At 47.5% G+C, this 15,240-nt stretch overlaps 2 protein-coding genes across 2 annotated transcripts in view; both read right to left on the bottom strand.

The window, feature by feature from the left end:
• LOC121621955 (E3 ubiquitin-protein ligase TRIM9) overlaps positions 1–8,455 on the bottom strand; it is a 36,318-nt gene extending 27,863 nt beyond the window's left edge. The window contains exon 1 of the mRNA XM_041958702.1: positions 7,631–8,455. Within this exon, the coding sequence (XP_041814636.1) occupies positions 7,631–8,455 (825 nt within the window). The remainder of the gene's footprint in view (positions 1–7,630) is intronic.
• A 2,111-nt stretch (positions 8,456–10,566) lies between these two features.
• Positions 10,567–15,099, bottom strand: exoc8 (exocyst complex component 8). The gene is made up of 4 exons (XM_041958698.1): positions 13,846–15,099; positions 13,245–13,498; positions 12,727–12,975; positions 10,567–11,805 (listed from the first exon to the last, which is right to left on the bottom strand). The coding sequence occupies exons 1-4, from the start codon at positions 14,993–14,995 to the stop codon at positions 11,398–11,400; spliced, it is 2,061 nt and encodes a 686-aa protein (XP_041814632.1). The 5' UTR covers positions 14,996–15,099; the 3' UTR covers positions 10,567–11,397.
• Between the last annotated feature and the right edge of the window lie 141 nt (positions 15,100–15,240).

Here is a 15,240-nt window from a genome sequence, read left to right as displayed (position 1 = left end):
TTTTAACCATCTGCATCAATATTTATAGCAGAAATCCTTCAGTGTGTCCGGTGCAGCTGTGCAGAGAGGAAACGTTCACTCCTCTGCTGGTCGACATGCTGCTGTGCAAAGCCTGTTTCATGAATCAGCACCTTTCACATCAGCACTTCAGCTGCGTGTGCCCGTCCTTTATGAAACATAAAATATATTATTAATAAATTACTGCACAATCTAAAGTTCATCTATCAATAAATCAAAGAAAAGCGACTTCAGATGTTCCCAGTTCTGCTTTCTATGATGAGACCTTTCACAGTTTGCCACCAGCCAGAGCACAGCAGCATGTCGCATCCTCTCCAGAGAAATGGACCCCTCCCCAGCCGTCTTGGATAAACCGTAACAGGGATCAGTGGCTTCAGCCACCACTGCCGGAATTAGCTCCAGGAGGAAGGAGGAAGCCTCGTTTTATCACCCTGACTTTCCCCTCGTGGGGGTGAGCTTCTGAGGGGAGAGCGCCAAGGCAACAAAAGTGCTGCAGAGCAAAGAAGAGCAGCTCTTCAAATCAATAATTGATCAGGGCATCTTCCATATTAATAAGTGCAGCGGGAAGGTAGATCGCCGGGGGCGTAATTGTCATAAAAACAGTGCAAATTAGCTTCTCTGGAGATGATCACTCTATTGTGGACTGTCACGGGGCGCTGTACAGTTTTCTGTGTGAAGATTTCACAATGCCGATAATTCCTTCACAGTTACAGCAAATTTACTGGACTTCCTGATGAATGAGCAGCAGCTTGTAACCATGGTAACGATGCTCATTGTTCCACTATAGGATGTCCATGCTCTCCTCAGAGGCCTGGCATCAGCACTCGTTTTGTTACCAAAATAGATCACAAATTCTCTCTCACACACACACACGCACACACACACACACACACACACACACACACACACACACACACACACAGCTTTTCTGCAGAGCATATCTCCAGCCGGAGGAGGGGAAGTGTAGTAAAGTGCACATTAACCTACATGCAACACACAAGTCCTGCAGCACAGCCTTGAGTTACACTGTGCCATGATGTGTGTGTGTGTGTGTGTGTGTGTGTGTGTGTGTGTGTGTGTGTGTGTGTGTGTGTGAGACAGAAATCTGTTAACAAGGTCATAAAAATCCAGTCCTCACAAGGTGAACCATTTATTTTCGGGTTAAGGTTAGCATGAAGATGGACGAACCGGTTTGTCCTGGCTGATTCACTCATGCTTTACAATGACCAGCTGATTAGTTTCATGTTCATGAGGTCGTTAAGATCTCTTTTCATGCACTCATGTTCACGCTGCCTGCTGTCCCACCTCCTCATGTGCTATATTTTGGGTGGTTTTGTTGATTTTCTCAGGTTTAAAGCACATATATATTTGGATTAGCTCTCCTCGCGTCCATGCTGCCGCTGGATTTGACCTCATTTCGACGTCACTTTGGACAAAAACAACGCTTCAATTCAGCTGGACTTCTGCTGGAACCTGAACGAGAAAATCTGAGTAAGAAAAGTAAGTAAATAAAAGCACAAAGCAGAATAATGACTGAGTCAAGGTAAGTTTTTTAAATTCTATTACACAAAGCTTTATTTAACCAAGCGAAGAGCCTAACTGAGGCATTAATATAAGTGAGCAGAGTGTCCTCAGAAGCACTGCGCTACATGCTGCTGTGTGTGTGTGTGTGTTCGTGTGTGTGTTGCAGGGCCTGAGGTAACAGGCGAGCTGACCTGACACGGCCGGCGAGCTGCCATCTGGAATGAGGTTAGTCGGACGCGGCCGGGCGGCGCTCGCTCTCAGTCGCAGCGTCTCGGAGATGAAAGCGCCTCTTTCTGCGATAAAATTGTGGTGATTTCTTGTAAAATGTCCCGAGGCGCTGAAGTCAATTTCAAAGGCCGTATCAGACATTCCACAGACGACGCTGCACGTTAGACTGGGCTCAGTGTTTCCATCCTGTGCTCGTATTCAGACGTGTTTTCCAAAGAAATCAGCCTTCAAACGTTCCGTATCTGCAGCAGCTGGAGTCCATGTTGACCAGCTGATGTTGATGGACCTGGCTTTCTGACCCGAAGACTGATGGAAAGCTGCTTCTCTGCTTTCAGGCCGCAACCTTTCCTCCCACACTCGAGCCGATCTACAGCTCAGGCGACTGAAGCTTCGGAGCGGCGCCGCATCCGATCCACGTCCCGGAAACAGCAGACAGGCGGCAGCTTGGATGGCAACACGCCTGTCAAAATGTTTTGTCAGAGTCCCGACAGGCGAGAAACAAGCGAGACTGAATGTTTACTGTCAATATTAAAGGATGGGACATGAGAGGGAGAGACAATGCAGGCGGGGGAAGACTGGATCTGATTCAGTGTTTCCACCGGAGACGCGTTTAAGCCACCAGAGAACGGAAACAACACACACCACGCGAGGAAGGACGATGCAGAAAGACCTCTGTCTTCATCTGAAGGAGTGGGTGAATGTGGCCTGAGTGTCCCAGAATGAACAGCAGCACATTAAACACTGATGTTAACTTTGATTGAAACACTTTCACGGTTTCCTTCATTGAACGTCGAGTTTCAGTGAAAATCTCGCTAACAGGCTTCGCTTGGCTTCTTATTGTGCACATGAATTATAAAACGATTAGAGAGTGCATCAGCTGACACCAGTTCAGATTCAGTACATTATATATACACAGCTGTGAGATTTACATCTGGAAAACTGGCAGCTGACCAGCCGGCAAACAGCTGCATGCAGCTTCACATGCGCTCAACTCTGAATCTCAACAACACTTTAAACCACGCGTCAAAGACGTCAGCTGACACGCATGAAGGAACAGTTCACAGACGTAGAAACTGACGACGAGCTGCGTCCAAAAAAGCCTCCGTGTTTTTCCCATTTTTAAAACCCGACATTGGATAAAATCAGGAAGAGAAAAGGCTTGTGTTGAAGGAAAAGTCCTCCATCATCTCATTTGTTTCCACGTGAAGACGCATTTGACTCGAGCTGATTGTTGGAAACCACAAGCCGAGGTCGCGCCTGTCAAACGAATTCTCAATGAGATGATGAAACCTGATCATCTGGAGGTGACGGAGCTGTGACAAACAACAACAGCAGCAGCGACTGAAGGCTCAGAGAGTGAAGAACAAATCCAGCAGAGAAACCAGGTAACAGAAGAGGAAGAAGAGACGCGACAAAGAGCCTCCTGTCAGAGCCAAACAACACACAGAGGGAGCCATTAAATGCTGCTGCAGAATGCAGATCCCACACAGTCCAACCTCCGAGGTACCGCACAGGAAGCTTAAAGAGCCACCAGGGGGGGAGAATGGAGGCTTATCTGCGAACATACAGGGAGACACCACAAAACCACAACTACAGGAGAGGCTGATGTTTTCGGTCACGTACTGTTTGATCGGCCTCACTGAAGGTGGGTTCGTCATTTCCACGAGGAGGGTGTGAGAGATCTTCAGGAGAAAGGCAGTGTTAGAGGGATCAACACACACTGAGCACATACAGGCCAAGAAATTGGGTTTATACGCCAAACACGCCATGCCGTCTAGATGACGCTCGTGGCAGCTTTTTTGTCCAATGCAGCTGATGCACGCAGTTCATTGGATGGAGGTGGGGGTGCACGGGGGTGTGCAGGACGCCCAGCTTCACATCCTGCATGTGGTTTGAGTTAATGCACTTTGGTTCCATTTAGACAAAGATTGTGGTTTCATTTAAGTCTTGATGAAGGAAACTTGAAGCCTTGAAGTCACTTTTGATATTTTCAGTATTAAACACACTCGTAACCTCGTGTCAGCTGAGTGCTCTCAGTGTAGAGACATCACCAGAAACTCCTCCTATATGTTCTTTAAAAATGTGAACAACTCTCCTCAAACAGTTTAGTACAATATAAATGCCGCGCTCAGATTAAAGTCACCGAGATGCAAAATGATGGCAGAGCAGAGAGGCTGTTTATGCAGGAGATGCTATGCTACAAGAGCTAGCAGGCTGATATGCATCCCACTCTGTTTATGGGCTGTTCTGGCTTATTAATAACTACGTTTCCAAGCAACACTAACTGCAGATAAATGAAGTGAATTTTTCTCACACGGCGCAAAACATTCGCTGTCGGCTTCAGGTCACAAACAACACAAACGCTTTGGCTCAGATGTCAGATGTGACGTGAAGATGGATGTGAAATCTGAAACCGTGAGATGACGGTGCAAACAGTCAGCGGGGGGGAACGGCCCCTCTGCATTTGTGCTTTTTAATATTTAACTGAGAGCTCGCTGCTCTGCACTGGACTGAGCTGGGTCACATGCCTACACACACTAAAATGTGCACATGTGGATGCACGTATAAGTGTGTGTGTGTGTGTGTGTGCGTGCCGGCTTTAAATAGACAGTGTGTTTTCTGCTCGACTGATCGGAGGAAACTGGATCAGTGTGTCTTCCTCTGCCTTCCCTCAGCAAGTTCATCTGCTTCACTTCTGCATATTTATGCCTTCAGAACGTGTGCGTGTGTGTGTGTGTGTGTGTGTGTGCACGTGTGTGTGCTTTACGCTTTACAAATCCGACAAATGACAGAATACACTATCAGACATTTAAATCAAACATAAAGCACATGATGATGCAGCCCGGGGGGGTGACTATCCCACTGCTGCACGTTCACACACACACACACACACACACACACACACACACATGCAAACACACACACACACGCACACACACACACACGAGAAACAGAACATATGATGATCTTATAGAATATGATGCACTGCAGGAGATTAAACACGTCCAGCAGTAAAATGTTTTCAGTACATCTCGCTGATTACACTGATCAGTTGAGTATTTGCAGTGTTTTTAGTACTTTGACGTATGTAAACGGTCTAAATACTAACTGCTCTGCGTTGAGACAGCACGCTGTCAGCAGGTTTTTTAACTGTTGAAATGTTTTCTTCTTTATCATCTTTGCTGTTGTTGTCTTGTTCGGCTCTGCACCGATGAATCCACAAATCAATCTGCAACGGGAGCACGATTCAGCTTTCAGGAAACACCCAGTATCTGACGACAACATCAGGAGGAGGAGGAGGAGGAGGGGGAGGAGGAGGCTGACAGGAACAGGGTGAACAGAAAGGAAGTGAGTGCTCTCCACCACAATAAAAGCCCGCTCTGACCTCACTGAGTGATGCACGTGATGCTCGGAGCCTGTTCGAGCGCAGACCGAGGAAGAGGAAGAGGAAGAGGAAGAGTCATCGATCTCCCTCAACATGAAGGACACCGTATTAACTAAGTGGCAGCCGTCTCTTATTCGTACGCTGCTCGTTACTTATCAACGCCCTCTCACTCCTGCAGTCTGATGGGATTTTCACGGTCCATTTATGGGACGGGGTGATGGAGGGAAAGATGGAGGAAGGGCAGGAGGAGAGGGGGTAAGTGAGGGGGAGGAGAGGGCGTAAATAAGAGACAGAGGAGAGACGAAGGGATGCAGACATGCAGAGAAGCTGAATGATGTGTAGGAAGGAGCGGCTGAAAACGTGTGACAGATGAAGGATGAATGGAAGGACCGGAGGCGTCCAGATTAGTCCCAACGACCCACTTAGCTTAGAGACGACAAAAAGGCCTTTTAATTTACACTTTACACTGATGATCATGGTGATGAAGGCCTCATGAAAAGCTGCATTAAACACAGGAAGTGGTCTGATTACAGAACGGGTTTATGCAAAACCTGCAGCCTCTTAAATACCAGCGCCGGTATTCATTCGGCTTTAACCTCTGAGTCCTTTCCTCACTATGATCTCATAATTAATATCGGAGTTATATTATTAAAATACTGTTAAAATGCTGCACATCATCAAATCTGTGTTTTCTTCAGAATGAAAAATGATGCAAAGAATTAGGAAAAGCTCCAAATGTGAAGAGGTGAGGTCTAACCTGAGAGGAGTGAACCCGAGCTGACCCCGACGCCGGAGCCGACTTTCAAATTAATGAAAGAGTCATTAAAAAATGGATTCAACCACAAATCACTTTAATCATCCTGTAATGAAGGAGGAGGGGGATTCTGGCAGCGAGAGGCGAGGACGAGGATGAGGATGGATGAGGATGGATGAGGTGTTATCACCCTTTTGGCTGCTGAATGAGTTCCCGGCTTTTTGTGTCATGAATGCAAAACAAAATAATTCATCTTCTTTTCTGGTCTTTTGAGGAAAAGTTTGCAAACTTCAGTTATTTTTGGATGCAGAAAAGCAGCAAAATGCACTTTAAATATCAGAAGTAAAAGTAGAAAATAAACCCACTCAGAGTACTCGAGTACTTCTAGCATTGACCTACATACAGTAAGAAGCCCATATGTATTATTTATGTACATCCGCATGTAAATGTCGTCAAGGTAAAGCTCATTTTATGCTGCTCAGTAGTTAAATATGAAGTAACATAAAATGGAAATACTGAAGTAAAGTACAAGTACCTCAGAATTGTACTTCAGTACAGTACTGGAGTAAATGTGCTTTATTTCTTTACATATATGTTCTGTAAACGGTATTTTCAGACTCAAACTTCTTCAGACTAAAAACTTCATTTCAGATCCTGATCCTGATCCGGATGCTGATCCTGATGCTGATCCTGATCCGGATCCGGATCCTGATGCTGATGCTGATGCTGATCCTGCCGAAGGAGCTTCAACACCCACCCCTCCCCCTCCTATACGACACTACACACATCACACACATACAGATGTGGGCCAGTAAAAGAGCAACACAGTGACTCATGCTGCACACACACACGCACACACACACACACACACACACACACACACACACACACACACACACACACTCGTGCACTGGAGCTTTTTACGCCTTCAGTAATTATTCTATTACGTGTGAATTAGTCAGGCTTCTCTCATTTATGATTTGCCCCACATACAGTAAACTGGTCTGTCCCTGTTCTGTGACTTCACAGTTCGTCCTCAGAGCAGCGTCACCTCCCTTCACTGTGGGCCGGCTTCAAACACGGCCACCTTTCAACGTGACAACACAGGACGGCTAATGACTAACACACAGCAGACGTGTGATCGGTCACAGAACCGAACAAATGAAGACAACAGAAGCCTTTCAGAGCCGGCGAGGCCTCGTCACAGCAAACTGTGGGAGTCTGTTTTATGCTCAGAACAGCAACAGAAGGCCTGATGGCTGCAAGCCTTTCTGCTTTATGTGTCCCTGATGTGAGAGACAGACTGAGAGACAGAGGGAGACAGACTGAGAGACAGACAGACAGACAGACAGACAGAGAGAGACAGAGGGAGAGAGAGAGGGACAGAGAAACAGACTGAGAGAGACAGAGAGAGAGTGTTTGCATGTGTGTATGTGTGTATGTGACTGTGTGTGACTGTGTGTGTGTGTGTTTGAGTGTGTGTTTGTGTGTGTGTGTGTGACTGTGTATGTGTGTATGTGACTGTGTGTGACTCTGTGTGTGTGTGTGTGTGACTGTGTTTATGTGGCCGTGTGTGAGTGTGTGTGTGTGTGTGTGTGTGTGTTTGTGTGTGTGACTCCGTGTGTGTGTGTGTGTGTGTGTGTGTGTGTTTGCGTGTGTGTGTGTGTGAGAGACTGTGTGTATGTGGCCGTGCGTGAGTATTTGCGCGCGTGTTCGCTCACCTTGTGTTGTTTCCACATGACGGCCAGCGGTTTGACGTCGTGCTTGGCGTGCTTTCCCTCCTCCAGACACTTCATACACGCCGGAGCTTTGCAGCTGTAACAGTACATGCTGAAGTTTTCCGCTTCGTGATCCACGCAGGTCGCCGGTTTCCGCGCGGTGGCGGGCGGCTGCTGCCCTCCGCCGCCGCCCCCGCCGCCGCTCCCTCCGCCGCTCGCCGCACCGCCTCCCGCCGCCTGTTTCCGCGGCGGCACCAGGCGGTGCTTGGCGAGCGGACCGCGGGACGGGTGGCACCGCTGCTGGCAGGCGTTGCAGTAGAAGACGTCGCACTGCTCGCACATCACCGCCGCGTCCACCGGGTTGCGGTCGCACAGCTGGCACTTCACCGCGTTGGAGGAAGAGGAGGCGGACGAGGCGCGATTCTGCTGGTACCGCGCCACGATGGCCTCCAGCAGCCGGTTCCGAGGGAAACCCCGGAGCCCCCGCTCGTCCAGAGAGACGCTCCTGTGACACAGCGGGCAGGTGAGGGAGCAGTGTCGGTGGGGGTTGGCCGGCGGGAACACCCGCACCCCGTTGGGAGACTTGAGCTGGCACGGCGTGTAGGATCCGTATCCGCTGTCCGTCTCGCTGTACAGACTCATCTTGTCCATGTCCAGGTAGTCGTAGTCGGAGCTGCCGGACGCGCGGCTCTGCACCGGGGTCTCTCCCTCCGGGGTCTGGACCGTGATGTTCCGAGCGCACGCCAGGCAGACGTTGTGGGAGCAGGGCAGCAGGATGGGGTCCTTGAAGAGAGAACCGCAAACGGGGCATTTTAACTCTTCCTCCATCGCTCCCGTCGGTTTCGGTGGACCGGCGGAGAGAAGCAGCTTCACCGAAAACACTCCAGCACCGACTGAGGCGGACAGCTCCCTGCGCCGCTGTGCGCAGGCGCAGAGGCGGCTGTGGGGGTTGTGCTGGAGATGATTGATCGGGTTCATTTAAAGGCTCTGAGACGCCACAGATCCCCCCTGATCAGTGCCAGAAATACTGAGACCACGAGGGGCCTCCGGGGGCCCTCACTGCACCACAAACCGAACAGTTTTCAGCGATCAGTGATGCTTTTATTGTTGAAACGTGTCGCTGCTTCAGATTCAGAATCAGCAGAAATTTACAAAAACCAATGAAGCTGATGAGCTCAAACATTAAATATGTTGACTCTGTGCTGTTTTCAGGTGAGTTCCTGTCAGACAGGATCAGCAGGTGATCACAGTCTGAAGTACTCAGATTCTTTACTTACATGTAAGTAAAAGTACTCAGTAAGTTAAAATTGTTCCTGCAGAATTCGGACTATGTTCCAACATTTTAACTTCAAGATCACTTTAAAAATGTGTATTCTTGAACGAAAGTAAAGTACAAATGCTTCAGAGTTGTACTTTGGTGCAGTACTTGGGTAAATGTACTTTTTCACCACTGAAGTCTGTGTACTACTCTTCCAGCCTGTATATGATGGAGTACTGTGTGACTCTTCTGCCCTGCAGTAAAAACTGACAGGACTCTGAAGTTCTGTCACTGAAAAGTGTTTCATCCTTCGTCATCCTTCAGGTCGGTGCAGAGAACACATGATGGGCCATCAATATGTCAACACTGATGCTGGTCCTGATGATGATGATGATGATGACGCCTGTCAGCCTGACGCTCATCATCATGTCGAAGCTGAAACTATGAGCGCAGACTGATGAAGACCTTGAAGATTCTCGGTCAGGAGCTCAGGACTGATGCATCCTTGTCGTCCTGCTTCCTTTGTGCCTGTGACTTGAGGTGTTAGCTAAACGTTTAATTAAAGAGACAGCAGCCGTGACTGAAGCCCCTCAGGGCGCAGCGTTAATCCCACCCACTGGGACAGCTTTCCATTTATTAGCCCTGTTAGCATCCCACTTCCTGGTTTCAGATCCGCTCTGTGGTGAGGGGAGGGTCAACATGCACACACAAGATACGTGAAATTACTTTAACGGCCTAAGCAAATCAGGATGGGCGACTGCGTGTGTGTGTGTGTGAGAAGGGTCACAGAGAGGATGATGAGGCAGAGATGGAGGATGAAGGAGACATCACATTTTCAACATTTTTCAGGTTTGCATCTACCTGAACTGTCTCATACCAACACAATGATTTATTTAGTGAATCATTCAGCAGTAATACACAGAAAAGTGTTTTTTAATAACATAAACGGTGTTAAAGTGAGAACCTCAGGGTATTTATCTAGAAACTACCGCCCTCTAGTGGTTATCCTCTGGAACTGCAACAACACTGATTTCAGTAGAATTAAGTCTAGCATTTTTTTCTAAAAGCTTCCAGCGACATAAATTTGAAGAGGTTGAGAATATTCAACAGAATAAAACATTTCTCTTTTTTTTTAAAACAACTGCATTGCAACAAAACCAAAAAAACTAGAAGTATTTTCTGTCAACTGTCTCAGAGCAGAGTGTTAAAAACAGCTTCTCCCAGCTGGAGAACTGCAAAACGAGGCTGGAAAACAGCTAGAAATGAAACGTGTTTTCATTGTGTGAATGAAGAGGAACCGTTTCAGTGCTGATGCTCATCACACTCTTCTCCTTTGATGATGATTCATTATTATATATTATATATATATATATCATATTCCCTCAGTTTTGGCTGTAAGGATTCCTGTGGAATAATCCCACCAGCCTGATGCTTCTTCTCTGAGGATAAGATCATGTCTTCACTCAGAGCTTTCCTGGAGCTCTTCATCACATCACTGATTATAATGAGATGAGCTGTGAAGCAGAGACAGTCATGAATGAGGTCTATAAATATCTGCGTCTGCCACAACACACTTTTACTGCAGGAGGGAATGATCAGACTGATCAAATCACTGAACTCAGAATTTTCTCTGACTGCTTTAAACAACATGAGGGAGTTCAGGACAATTGTTTTATCTTCATACAGATTTTATACAAGAGAAATAACCAAAACTGTCTAAATGGCTGTTTTCCAGGATGTCAACCAGTGTTCCATAAGCTGACACAAGAGGGCGCCATTGTGACAAAAGCAGGATCAATAAACTGCGTGAACAGCAGTGGGGTTTTTGGCTCAGCCACAGAGGAACGTGTTATTTTATCATGTGTTGTGTTACAGATGTTCAGCCGATGCTTCAGTTCTTCTTTGATTCTATAAAAGATTTGAAGATGAAAAGGATCTGTGGATCTATTTCCACATCTTGCTCGGAGCTCGCTGTTCGCTTCATGTTAATTCTTTCAGATTCACTCGTTACTCTTTTCTCTGAGCGGGAACACAGACGCTGAACAGCTGCTCCTGTGTTTGACCACCTTTATTCAACTCCAACACAAACTTTCCAACAGTGAACATTTAGCAGTTTGCATTTCAGTCATCCCTTTTAATCAGTGCTAGCATGCGAGATGGTTAGTGTCAAATCGTGGCATCAAAATCAAAGATGGACGACTTTGAATCGAACGTCAGGATACTCAGCTTCCAAACCGTCAAACAGCATCAGATCGTTTTTCATCCACATGAGCCAGAATCAGGTGTTTTTCTGAGTGGAATTCAGGTGCAAAGTCACTTCTGACACACACGTATCTTCAGGTTTCTTCTTCTGCTGTCCTCCATGCTGCTTCCTGTCACTTCCTGTCCTGTAATCTCAAAATAACCAGAACTCTATGATTATGGTTGTTTCTAAAATGAGAGCTGAACGTGCCAGAACAGTCAGTAAAAGAACATTTCAGTGTTTTTTTGTCCTCCAGACCTTCTTGCAGTCTCAGACCACAGATGTGGTACTCTCTGGGTTGATTCGAACCGGTCTGGTGCTCTTCCTCAGGTCCTGCAGCTGTTTGGCCGGCTTGCCCACGCCCTCCTCGAACCTGCGCTCCACCACCGGCAGCACGGTGTCGTGGAGGAAGGCGGCGTTCTGCACGATGAAAGCCTTCTTCTCGGCGTCCTGCTCGCAGCGGAGGCTGTAGTCCACGTGCTGCACGGCCACCAGGATGATCTCCCTCAGGCTCTCCAGCAGCACCATGTGCAGCTCGGGGAAGTAGAGCTTCAGGCCTTCCTCCAAGAAGCTCATCATCTGCTTGGTGAAGGCCACGACGGTGTAGCTCAGGTTCACCCAGCAGTCGTCGCCGGTGTACTGCTCGAAGCTGCCCATACCGCAGCCGCGCATCTCGTCCTGCAGAGAAGAACGTCAATACGTCATGTTCCACCAGGTGAAAGGTAACAGTGACGCATAGATACATGCAATGCACGGATAATCCACCAGGGGCCAGTAATTAGCTCACTAGAGGGGTTTCCAGTGATGCTGCAAGATCGCCATGACTGAGGATTGCAACACAGGTGGTTTTTGAAGAAGAACTTTGCCAGTTTTGAAAAGTTTAAGGTGAAACATCAATAGGAACAGTTACTGGGTTGATGCAATTTGAAATGACTTAATATTTTCATAATTTATGTTTGAGTAAAAACGTGTTGAAAATGGCGTATCAAATTATATACCTGCTGTATCAAAGTCATTCAATTCTAAATCAGTCAGTTGTCATTTTATTGCATTTCATGCCTTATACACACCATCAAACAACATAAAGGTTTTTTTTATTTTACAAGTAAACTAATTAAATATTTAAATTACATAATTTGGTGAATTTAGAGCAAAAAACTTGCTGTATCATGATGATTGATGACTAGTTGGGAATTGGGATTGTGCGATTACGAGTAACTTTTTTACTGATCTGCTGACTGATTTTTACTAAAAACTGACCGATTCAAAGAAAAAAATACACCATAATCTGTGTTTAGATGGCAAAAAATACAGTGATGAAGCTGCTCTGAACAGGATTATGGATGGGAACTCGAGTGACATGGAGCAGCTAGGGGAAGATGATGATGATGATGATGATGATGACGATGTTTGAATTGGAATTTTCTGTCAATTATTTAATGGTTTGGGATTTAAACGTCGCTGATTCACATTATTGTTTCAGCCCTAAACTTCATCAACAGAACATTGAAGGAGACGGCGTGACTGGAAATGCTGTTTGACTGACATCCAATCAGCACTGAGGACCAACACAGGACGCGACATAAAAACCAAATCCACCTTGAGTTTAGCCAGAGCCTCGGGCGTCATCAGGTTCATCCTCCTCCACATCTCCTCAGAGTTGCGGTGCTTGGTGGCCTCCATGATAATGTCCTTGTAGCTCAGCAGGGCCGCCCTGATGTCTTTGACCAGCAGGGACTGCAGGGTGAAGGTCAGGTCCAGGCCGATCTCCGTCAGCTGCTGACAGTGCTCCTTCGCCACCTTCACGCACTCTGCCGCCGTCGACAGGCTCTCCTTACTGTCGAACACCTGACGCAGACAGAAATCACTTTATTACCGTGTTTTTATGCAATGTGACAGGAATAAGGACACATTAACGGGCTTTCAAACGACATATAGCGCCCTCAGGTGGTCATATCAGAGGATTTCACCACTTGTGTCAGGGTTTGTATTTACCTGCAAACTGACCTGTAAATAATTTGGCCACAGTAGGAAAAAAAGACCCATTTATAGGACAAAAGCATATTTTGTTTATATATAATGTAAGTTTTGGCTGATTTTCTGCCTCCTCTTCACACCTGCTTGCTGAAGGCGTCCACAAACATCCTCATGGCCGATCGGGACCAGACCACGAAGGCGGAGTAGCAGCCCGTGTTCCCTGCGAAGTCCATCTCGAACTCTTTGGCCGTCTCCAGCAGGCTGGTGAAGAAGATGTTGCAGAGCTTGTGGATGTAGAGCAGCGTCGCTCCTTCGATGCGGAGCTGCCGTATGGCCGTCTGCACCGCGGCAGCCCGGTTCTTCAGAAACAGCTCGCAGGCTTTGGTGGACTGGCCTGAAACACAGTGACAATTGAGATTTATGGAAGATTTCCAAAAGCATTCACATGGTTTGATGTGACTGTTTTGATCTGATTTTCAGATCTTTGTATTTTTCATTCTCTTCCCCCGTCTGTTTGTTGTAGATTAATACTTCATTAATATGTTTTTAATACCTGAGCTGGGTTAATTTGGTCCAAATAATATAATTTATATCTTCATTTATGTAAAATCTGACTTTAACAGCCTCCAGGGTCAAAATGTGAGAGTGTTTTTGCAAAATGATTGAAATACTATCAAGTAGAAAGTGAGGTGGGACCACTTCAGTCCCTGAACTGTGCAGAAAACATGACTTCTGATTGACCTAGTCTGATCAGCTGGGACACGGCCCGCCGGGTGGCTTTAGGTCCACCGCGGAGAGACCGATCCGGAGACAGCTCGAACACCAGGACCTCCGTCAGCTGCCGCACGCGCTCGTCCACCTTCAGCCGCAGCTCTCGGACCCTCGGGGTGACCGGCTGCTCTTTCAGATACTCGTTGAGCTTGTCCAGCAGGTCCACGGCACCCTCGAAGTCTCTCTGGGCGATGCAGACGTCCAGATCCTCCGGCAGCTCCTGGATCCACTCCAGGCTGAGGTCCACGCTCTCTTCGGCGTCGGCCGGCTCGTCGTCGTCCACGTCGAAAGGGTTGGTGGACACCTCGGCCCTCGCTGGAGAAGCGGGGGCCTCCTCCTCTTTCTTGTGCCTGTCCTTGGTGACTTTGTTCTTCTTGGTTTCGTCCAGGATCTCCAGCCACTCCTTCTTGATTTTGCTGTTCTCCGCCTGGAAGATGCGACTGTCCGGGAACATGAGGATCTTGAACATGTCCTTCATGGGAGGGTTGTCCTTCACGTTGACCACAGCGAAGCTCTCCAGGTCGTACAGGGCGTTGTATTTGTACTTCACCGTTCCTCGGCGGTTCGGCAGCCAGGTGGCGATTAACAGACAGTCGTTCATCAGGAAAGCGTGCACCTTCTGGATGGGGGACATGTTGTCAACATCAAACTCCACCAGGTCCCCATTGTAGACCAGGTGCCGCCCCGGGGTGTCCATGATGTTTTTGCCTCCCTCCACCTTCTCCAGCAGTGAGGTGAGCGTCCTCTGCTTCACCTCCTCCGTCTCTTTGGGGAAGGCGGCCTGCATCTCTTTGGAGGTCTCGTCTTTGTCTGTGGACAGTAAGGCCTGAGTGATGCTCTCCATGATGCTCTTCTGCTCGGTCAGGATGTGGCTCAGCTGGTACATCTCGCTCTCCAGGTACGAGATCTCTTTGGCCGTCTCGATGAACTGTCTGTAGTTCTTGTAGACATTTTTCTTCAGGTTTTGAGCCGTTTCGTCGGCCAGGTTTTGGATTTTTTGCCGGTGCTCCTGTAAATCCCTGTCGCCATCGGACTGCTGTGACAGCTGCTTGACGTAATTTTGCGGGTCGAAATTCGGCGATTCGAGCAGCTTCCGCAGCCGGTTCCCCGTTTCCGACATCTTCTACCGCGTGTATGTTACCTTCTTCAGACAAATTGTTCACAGATTATTGATAAATGAGGACAAATTAACAGCTCACGGAGACTCCTCGGTTCATTTCCGCTTTTAACTCAAAACAGGAAGTTGTAACTTGGTCGACACCCTGAAACGTCACGGGATTCAGGAAAAAAAAAAGTTGGCCACCAAGTCGCGTAAAACAAAAAATTTCAAGTGAAATTTGGTCGTTAAAATAGGTTCATCACAGA

This window comes from Chelmon rostratus, chromosome 18 (assembly GCF_017976325.1).
Source record: "Chelmon rostratus isolate fCheRos1 chromosome 18, fCheRos1.pri, whole genome shotgun sequence".
NCBI lineage: Eukaryota > Metazoa > Chordata > Actinopteri > Chaetodontiformes > Chaetodontidae > Chelmon > Chelmon rostratus.
The sequence above is the reverse complement of the archived record's forward strand: the minus strand, read 5'-3'. Positions and strand labels throughout refer to the sequence as shown.

What these genes read in the sequence shown, in the direction of transcription:
- exoc8 (XM_041958698.1), bottom strand. Translation starts at nt 14,995, where the DNA reads ATGTCGGAAACGGGGAACCGGCTGCGGAAGCTGCTCGAATCGCCGAAT. An exon ending in TGGACGCCTTCAGCAAGCAG is followed by an intron (nt 12,976 to 13,244) that starts GTGTGAAGAGGA and finishes TGTCTGCGTCAG; the next exon opens with GTGTTCGACAGTAAGGAGAG. An exon ending in AGGCTCTGGCTAAACTCAAG is followed by an intron (nt 11,806 to 12,726) that starts GTGGATTTGGTT and finishes TCTTCTCTGCAG; the next exon opens with GACGAGATGCGCGGCTGCGG.